At 37.0% G+C, this 9,905-nt stretch overlaps 1 protein-coding gene across 3 annotated transcripts in view; it reads right to left on the bottom strand.

The window, feature by feature from the left end:
• Window positions 1-9,905, bottom strand: part of RABEP1 (rabaptin, RAB GTPase binding effector protein 1) — a 121,640-nt gene that overhangs the window by 64,025 nt on the left and 47,710 nt on the right. For all 3 annotated transcript variants that reach the window (XM_004376104.2, XM_023731123.1, XM_023731124.1), the window contains exon 2: window positions 8,642-8,770. In XM_004376104.2, coding sequence (XP_004376161.1) covers window positions 8,642-8,770 — 129 coding nt within the window. The remainder of the gene's footprint in view (window positions 1-8,641; window positions 8,771-9,905) is intronic.

The raw sequence follows: 9,905 nt of genomic DNA, 5'->3' as shown, positions 1-9,905 counted from the left end.
AAAAATAAAAAAATCAAAATTAAAAAAAGGATTATTCAAATTAAAAAAAAAAAAGATTGTCTCTTTGCGTTTGGGTTTCAGCATTTTTACTATATCTGTGTGAGGATCTCTTTGTGTTTACCCTATTTGGAGTTCACTGAGTTCTTTGGGTTAGGGTACTTCATGAAATTTGGGAAGTTTATGGCCATTATTTCTTCAAATTTTTTTTTCTAGCTTTTTCTCTCCCCTCCTTCTGGCATTCTCATTATGCCAGACAGTATGTTGATGCACTTAACGGTGTCTGAGGCTCTGTTCATTTTCCTTTATTTTTTTCTCTGTGTTCTTTGGATTGCATAATCTTTTGTGAGCTACGTTCAACCCTATTCTTTCTTCTGCCAGTTCAAATTTACTTTCAACCACTCTAGTGAATTTCTCATTAGAATTTTTATTGTACTTTTCACCTCCAGAATTTTTATTTGATGTTTTTATTGATATTCTTTATTTGATGAGACACTGTCATACTGCCATTTACATCTTGATTTTTTTCTTCGTTCTTTGAACATATTTATAATGACTACTTAAAGTCTTTGTTAAATCCAACATCTAATATCTGGTCAGTCTCACAGCTAGCTTCCACTGCATGCTTTATTTACCATATATGGGTTACATTTTCCTGTATCTATGCGTATCTTGTAATTTATTTTTGTTGAAAACTGGGCATTTTAGATAATATATTGTAGCAAACTCTGGATACTGGGCCCACCTCATCCCTCCACCTGAGTTTGTTTATTGTTGTTTGCTTCTTTGTTTAGTGACTTGGATTATTTTAGTGAAGTTTATCACTCCTTCTTATCCCTCAGCAGTGTGAAGCCTCTGATGTTGCTCCGCAGGCGATGCAGTCTTGGGCATGTATGTGCACAGTCACCTCGGCATGACAGTGGTTTTAACAAGGTTCTCTCTGAGTCTCTTTTCCCCAATTCCATCCAGCTGTTAAATACCACTAATTGCTGGCTGATTGCTCTACCGTATTCAACAATGTTCTGTGGCATAAATTCTTCCACAGACTGATCCAAGTACATTGAGGCTCTTTTGCAGATACCTTGAGGTCAATGTTTGAGGTTTGTTCTGACTCCAGGAAAAGTTCATAGCTGTCTCTTTGTCTGGTTCTCTCTGGTAAACTAGCTCATCACGGTTTATATTATTATATTATAGCTCTAATTAAATTCCTAATCTACCCTTAATTGCTTTTTACCAAAACCTCCATTGTTTTTGAGAGTGCCCTCAGGCTTGAACTTCTCATACTCTGTTCCAAATAAAGTCAGCTCCTTTAAGAAGAGCTTCTGCTCATTTACCTATTTTGCTTCCTGACTGTCCCCCTGGGCAAAATCTCTGAGGCAGGGATCCAGAGCCAGGGGTGGGTACAGTGGTGCTCTTCTGAGTGACACATCTGCTTTAGGAGCAAGGCACTGGGTGGGAGAGAGTGAGGTGGTAGCTTCTGGTCTTCTTGGCTTGCTCTCTCAGTGTTGAGCCTCCAGCCTACAAACAAGTTGGGGGAAGGATTATCAGGGTCCCAGTATTCTTACTGTGCCATGCCCAAAGTGAAGCCTCTATGCCAAAGGGGGCTACGAAAAAACAACTGAGAGTGTTAAACATCTCCCATGTATGCATTTGTCAAATTTTATCATCTTTTGTTTTATGTGACACATCAAGACTATTTTGTTGGTGGTGTTGTTAGTTCCCACTGAGTCAGCTCCAACTCACAACAATCTTACGTGTAACAGAACAAAACGCTGCCTAGCCCCATTCGATCTTCATGATAGTTGGTATGTTTGAGATCACTGTTGTAGCTACTGTGTCAATTCACCTCACTGAGGTCTCCCTCGTTTTCACTGACTCTCAACTTTACCAAACATGGTTATTTTGTTAGGTACATGATTATTACATTTTCTTGGTAGAGTGTTTATTATGAGAGAGCTTTCTTTATCCCTTCGATGCTTTTTGCCCTAAGCCCCAATCCATCATTACCTAGTATGATTTATTACAGTTTGTATGATTTACTTTTACCTATATAAAAAAAAGGGAATTAGGAATCTTTTGGTTTTGCTTCTTACAGTCGGATTTATCCATTTCTGTGATTGCTATTGTTTCTCATACCCTATAGATTCCCTCAGTGTTTATTTTTCTTCTTGCCAATATATGTCTTTACTAGTTTTTTGGTGACTTATGTAGGTGATAAAATGCTCTTAGCTTTTGTATGCCTGAAATGTCTATTCTGTCCTCACTCTAGAATAATAAAACTTATAAAATTTTAGGCTGACAATTATTTTTTCCCTGCACTTTGAAGATCTTATTTCATTGTCTTCTGTGCTATCTCTTGTCAGTGTAATTGTTTCTTTTCTCTTGTAATTTTTAACATTTTCCTCTTACTCTTGATATACCACAGTTAAAGGTGTGTCAAGGTATGAGTTTACTATTATTTACCCTGCTTAGTACTCAGTATTTATGCTGAAGACCTAATTTTTCTTTCTTTAATGCTTGACAAATTTCAGTTATTATCTCTTCAAACAGTCTCTACTAGTCCCTCCAGTCTCTTCTGGAACTTTTTTAGTCATGTGCTGGAGTTTCTCAAGCTATCCTCTATTTCAGCTGTTCTTTGGTATTTCCTGCTGTCTCACTGGGAAAACACAATACTGTTTTCTAATTTAATAAATTCTCTGTGCCTTGTCTACAGTTTAAACCACCTATTAAGTGTATTTTAACTTCCATATTTTATTTCCAAGATTTCTAATGGTTTTTTTTTTATTTTTTATTTTTTTTATATATACACTCTTTATTTCCATTCCATATCTAAGGGCAAACTTATGGCGTCTGACCCACAAGTATCTTCCCAAACTTAGCTTTTCACTATTAAAATCCTTGTTAGCTAGCATCAGAGCTTTATATAAATTATGACCACGTACAAAGTTCTTTTAAACACCACTAGGACATTTCACCGTCTTTCTGATGATTAACGTGAGGCTCTACTGCTACTAAACCAAAAGCCAAACGTGTTGCTCTCAAGTCGATTCTGACTCACAGAGACCCTATGGGACAGAGTATTTCTACCAGTTTTCCTTCAAATTGACAACTCTATGACCTTTGGTTTGCTGCCTCATGTAATAAGCTCTTAATTACTGCACAAGACTCTGAGGACTTCCAAAACACAAACACTGATGCTTTGGACAAGTTATGTATTCAAGTTGGTTAAAGAAAGTTAAATCAGAAAATACTTTCTTCCTTTACCCTGATTAAGTCCAGACTTACTGGTCTCATAGAGACTGGTGGAACCCCCAAGACTATGGCCCTTAGGCACCCTTCAAACTTGGAACTGAAATCACTCCCAGAGATCACATTATAGCCATAGAACAGACAGGCCTATAAAATAACAATAACCAGTGAGGAATGTAGTACACCTACACTCTCAACTATATGAGACCTACTAAAGTGCTGCATTTGTCCAAAAGCAAAGTTCAAAAGGATGGCAGGGGCAGAAACACTGGGCGAATCTACACAGAGAACCCAGAGAGGAAGAGGGGAGAACGCTGACACATTCAGGGGTTTGCAACCAATGTCATGAAACAAGCTGCACATAAAACTGTTGAATGGGAAACTAATTTGCTCTGAAAACTTTCACCTAAACAATAAAATGCTCAAAAAAAGAAAACATCTTCTTCAAGGTCAACAGAAAAATAACAAAACTTTTAGAAATATTTATGACATTGCCAGTTAGAGTCAGCTGGGAAAAGAATGGTAAGGCAAGAGCAGGCAATAAGCGCAATCAAAGAGGAAGTATCTTTTTATGAGCATCAATCATTACTGTTTGCTCTTATATTTCAGCTATTCTCCAAATAAACGCAAGCACAGTTTTTATAACACTAAAGCAAAAACTGTTCCTATTGGGCAAAATACTAATGTTTAGACTTCTGGGATTACCTTGACCTGTTTTGCTGAAAGATAAAGACTGCTGCGCACATCAAAACCATGATTTACACTATTATCATCCGTGACAATCATAAAAAACTAGGCTATATACGTCATAGTTGATACAATAATATAAACGGCCGCTTAAAGGACATCTTTAAACTTGATTTTTAGTATGATATAGGCAAATAATCAAGACAGAAACTAAAACATTCTCTTTTACATACTATGCATTTTCTTTATAAATAACCACCAAAAACTCTCAAAAAGTATCATGTATTTCTTCTGAAATTTTGTAAAAAGTTACCTCAACTGTTCTATGGCAGGCTTACATTTATTGAGAACCTCAGACAGCAAAAATGCAATAGTACACATGCAGATTATCTATGGACTCTACAAAACAACCTAGTTTCCTCAGCAAAACTGCAACAAAGTAAACAATTTAACATACCAAGTTTCTTTTTTTTAACTTAACCCACATCATAAACTGTTTAATTCAGAGATATAAAACCATAATTGACAACTTATTTCAGAAATAAGAGGTTCTTGGTCATTTTCATTTCTTCAAAATTCTACAGAAAAGTCAATTTTATAATTTCAAAGAAGCAAATAAGAAACCAAAGGAAATTCTAGCAGCTTTATTTGGTAACACAGAAAAACAGAAAGCAAAACAGGCAGACACTGAACAAGATTAACTTGACTTTATTGAATAAGACCGGGAAAAAAGGCCGTAGATATAGATGACCACGCTGCAGAATTATTGCTGTGAGAGGTGAAGGAAAAAAAGATGTCATTAGCCAGTATCATACTGAGTTTGAACTGGTCATCAGAGGAAATGCTGCCATGAGCTAAACATATACATTAAATACATTACAAGTCATCTTGACAAGAATATACCATTACACAGAATTTTAAGTGGTGCCTTATGTCAATTCAAGGTTAAAATATATCCAAAAAGAGAGAGAAGGTTAAAAGAACATCTTGAAAAATTAGAACTTATTTTTCATGGCACTGAATATATATCCAAACAGTGATGATACTGTGCAAAATGTATTATCCACCTCAGCAGACCATATTTTATTGACAATATAAACCATATCTCATTGATGTCAACCTCCACAGTGTCTTGCAGAGTGCCACCATGTCTAGACAGGAACACCAGCCTTCCCAAATCCCTGCTAGCCTATTCAAGAACAAAATAAAGTAGGAAATAGCCCCCTGCAAGTCATGAGAAACTAGAACTCCCATACCATACCATATCAGTAAGTTCTTCCAAAGCCAGAGCTGAATTCTGTGAAACCTAAGAAATCTTCCACCCTACACAACAGTGGCTTTCAAATTTCTTTGACCACAATTCACAGCAAGAAATACATTTTACATCCCAACTCTATCCAGACAATTTTGTGCAACTCTACTTTACTTAACCTTACCATGTATAAACTACTTTTATTTTCCATTTTATTCCGTTTCTTAAACTGCTGATCACAACCATTAAATTGTGTTATCCATCAATGGGATATTACCTGTAGTTTGAATGACACCACTCCAGAGCATTGGTCTTCCAACTGGGCTACATGTATCCCTGGGTGTATACAAAGGTTTTCCAAGGGATTCATGGGCACATACAGTTTTAAAGGAATCAACTTCTAGATCCCCAACTTTCATAAATATTCTTCCCTAAATAAGAGGAATGTTTATGTGCAGATTCTCTTTCCCCACTCCTGCTTTCATAGTCACCCTTTCTCCCACTTAACAGAAGAAAGGCTTTTCATCACCCTGAATTTTACTATAGTTCACTGCCCTGTTGTGTAATAATTCCTCTGTGGTATCAAACCAGTGGAATAATTCAAATTATCTGAGCCAGTAATAAAAAAGTGACTGATTAATAATTGGCCAACAAATCTTTCAGCAGGTCAGGTGGTTGCAAAGTCTTTGCTTTCAACAGAATTGAAGAAAGACTTAATTTGAGTTGTAAGCCAATAGAATAAAAGATTTCAGAAGATAGATCACTATGTAATTTAATATCTAATTCAGAAAGAGTTAAGAGAACTGAGTAATAATTGCTATAATAAAATTCCTTCTATTTCCACCTACTAATTTATCAGACCAAGAGTTCACAGCACTTACGGCTATTAAAAACAACAAAGAGAAATGATGCTAAAATCTATGTTGTTCCAGCAGTAAAGAATATTCATCCAGAGATCAATGAATTAGTTGGGAGGGAAACCCAATACACCTCCTAAGATCTGCATTTCCAATGATTTTTATATTTTAATAATTTTTAAATGTGTAAAATATTACTTTTAATAATGGTAATCAATTATTTAATTTTAATAATAATGATGCTTTAATGTAGAAGAAATTTATATGCATATTTTGGTTGCACAGATGCATCACCGAATTTTTTTTTAAAGGTTCTCAAGCATAAAATATTGCTTAAGGCCAGTGGTTCTCAAAGTGGGGTTTCTGAATCAGTACCATCAGCATCATCTGGTAAATTGTTAGATTACACCAATAAAAACAAATACAAACAAACTCATTGCCATCAAGTCAATCCTGACTCTTAGCAACCCTACAGGACAGAGCAGAACTGCCCCATAGGGTTTCCAAGAAGTGGCTGGTGGATTCGAACTGCTAATCTTTTGGTTAGGAGCTGATCTCTTAACCACTACGCCACCAGGGCTCCAGATCTCACCAATAGACCTAGTGAATCAGACACCTTAGGGGTAGGGCCCAGCAATCTTTGTCTTAACAAAACCCTTCAGGTAATTCTGATACACACTCAAGTTTGAAAAATCACTGTTTTAGAAAAAAATTCTGAGGGAGATATAAAGAAACTCCAAGGAGGAAAAAAAGTGTAAAAGTTCTGCTTAAAAAACTTGTTCATGTATTTTTGTTAAATAAATATTTATGTTAAGCGGATATTAAGTTATCACGACGTTTTGATTCCACTGAATATGTTTAAAAGTGTGAAGTTTTAATTTAAAACACCAGTATTGACAATGACAGAATTTACATCCTTATCTATATTAATGTTTGAGAGTCCCTGGTCTAGGCTAGAGTAGAACTTGTGCATCTAAATCACCTGGCAGGCTTGTTAAAACTGGCTACTGAAACCTATCCCCAGAACAGAGTCTCTGACTCAGTAAGTTTAGGATGGAGGCTGAGAATTTGCATTTCTACCAAGTTTCCCAGGTGAATCTGACGTTGATGCTGTTGTTCCAAGATCACATTTTGAGAACCACTAGTCTAGGACCGTGAACATCATTTCCTTATTTTCCCAGGTCAATATCCAAAATGTAAATCGCTTCCCTGAACCTTTTGATTAGGTCCCCCATGATATGCTCTTATGTTTTATACAACTTCTTTTTTAAACAACTCATCACACAATTACTTAATACAGTGAAACCTGTGAGAGCTGGAACTCGCTGGGACTGCCTTGTTTTTCCAGGTTTTGCAAGTTTTCTGCCTTTGACAGGGTGCAGTCTTAGCACTTTTCTGTTGCTCTCTATTAGTGGAAAATATTTGTTTTCCTTCTCTGACAGGTTTCCACCTTACACTGGTTCCAGCTTTCCCAAGTTTTACCATATGTTTTCTTCACTACTGTTCAAGTTATGAGTTACAGAACCACATGCATCTGACTTCTGTATACCCAGTGCCTAAGCACAATGTTTGCTTCATCAAACCAAACGAAATCCTCTAAAATCGAGTCGATTCCAACTCAGAGCAACCCTGCAGGACAGAGCAGAACTGCCCCCTAGGGTTTCCAAGGCTGTGATTTCTACAGAAGCAGACTGTCACATCTTTCTCCTGTGGAGTGACTGGTAGGTTTGAATCGCTGACCTTTTGGTAAGCAGCCAAGTGCTTTAACCACTGCGCCACCAGGGCTCCTCTGTTTGCTTCATAAACCAAAAACCAAACCCGTTGCCAGAGTTGATTCAGACTCGTTGCGACCCTATAGAACAGAGCAGAACCACCCCATAGGGTTTCCAAGGAGCGGCTGGTGGATTCAAACCGTCAACCTTTCGGTTAACAGCCAAATGCTTAACCACCACACTACCAGGGCTCTTCATAAAACCAAACCCACTACTGTCAAGTCAATTCTAACAGCAACCCCATAGGGTTTCCAGCTGTAAATCTCTGCGGAAGCAAACTGCCACATCTTTCTCCCTCAGAGCCGCTGGTGGTTTCAAATCGTTGACCTTTTGGTTAGCAACTGAGCACCTTAACCACTGTGCCACCAGGGCTCCTTCACAGTAGGTATTAAATACATACTTATTAATAAATAAATGAACATTTTTTGAATTAATTTCATGAAATGTCAGTTTTAGCATGACATGACTAAAACTACTATTAGAGACCAATCACCCTGGTTTGCCTGGGGACTGTCCTAGTTTTAGCACTGCAAGTCTCATGTCCCAAAATGCAGCCAACTATATTAAATATTGACATTAAAGTCAAAGGCAAGAAAAAATCTGAATGCATTTTTCAACTTGTTTTTCAATTCCATTCTTAACCCTAGCCTCTAAATAGTATGCTTTTATGATACAGTATAAGAACGAATAAATCAGGGTTTATTCAATGATAAAATTAACACTGTACTACCAAGAAACCTGACATTTTAAGGTAGCGTGTGTGTGTGTGTGTGTGTGTGTGTGTGTGTGTGTGTAAGGGGGAAGAGGAAAGGGACTTATGAACTTACCCTCTTTAGCCAAATATAACTCCTTAAATTTTGCTCTCTTTTGATTGAATTCTTGCTCAAGCTGCTGCTGTGCACGTAAAAATTCTGCATTAATTTTTTCCAATTCTGCTACCCGTTGCTGAAGAGAAACTGAAGGAAAAAAAATACTGGTTAACAAGCAATAATTTTTATTTCATAAATTACGTTACAAGAATAAATTAGTATTCCAGCTACAGATTTCTATACATGAAACAACTAGTCAAGCTTCTTCCAAAGATTCAATATATTCTAGGAAATTCTAATTGGGGGGAAAAAAAAAAGTAACACAGGACCATTAGACTTAATACACACACTGTTAATGAGTCATGTAAAGAGAAACGGCATACATACTAAGAAGCACACGGGGCAAATTTCTCAAAAGACAGCTTCTGAAGTTCCTTTGTATAACAAACAATGTCAACTTACTTCTGGAGCTGTTAAATACTTGATTATTTGGGATATCTATCCCACAAATGAAATTACTGCCAACGTTACTAGTTTCTGTTTCTCCCAAGTTAAGAGCAAAATCTAATGAGCTCCTTGATCTAATCGTTTAATTTCAAAACAATCCATTAGCACTACACTGAAGTCATGATCAAAAACCCATTCATACAGACAGGATACAGAACTGTGCATTCTATATAAACTGTCAATTACTAAGTGATTATCTGGTTTTCAGATTAATGCTGATCATGGTGTGCCAGGGATTGGAACACATACTTACTTGGGGAAAAAAAAAAAAAACCAAACCCACTGCCGTCGAGTTGATTCCGACTCATAGCAACCCTACAGGACAGAGGAGAACTGCCCCCATGAAGTTTCCAAGGAGCACCTGGTGGATTCGAACTGGTCACCTTTTGGTTAGCAGCCTGTCATGGATTGAATTGTGTCCCCCAAAAAATGTGTGTAGCAACTTGGCTAGGTCATGATTCCTAGTATTGTATGATTGTGTTATCTGATGTGATTTGCTTATGTGCTGTAAATTGTATCACTATGATGAGATTATATGTGATCTACTTATGTGTTGTAAATTCTATCACTGTGATGAGGTTATACTGATGAGGTTGACAAGATTAGTGTCTTAATGCAATCTCTTTTGAGATATAAAAGCCAGAAGGGAACAGAGACACTTGGGAACCTCATACCACCAAGAAAGCAGTTCTGGGAGCAGAGCGCGTCCTTTGGACCTGAGGTTCCTGCGCAGAGAAGCTCCCAGACCAAAGGAAGACTGATGACATGGACGTTT

Source organism: Trichechus manatus, unplaced genomic scaffold, assembly GCF_000243295.1.
Source record: "Trichechus manatus latirostris isolate Lorelei unplaced genomic scaffold, TriManLat1.0 scaffold00040, whole genome shotgun sequence".
Lineage (NCBI taxonomy): Eukaryota > Metazoa > Chordata > Mammalia > Sirenia > Trichechidae > Trichechus > Trichechus manatus.
Note: the sequence above shows the minus strand (reverse complement) of the source record. Positions and strands in the feature narration are given on the sequence as shown.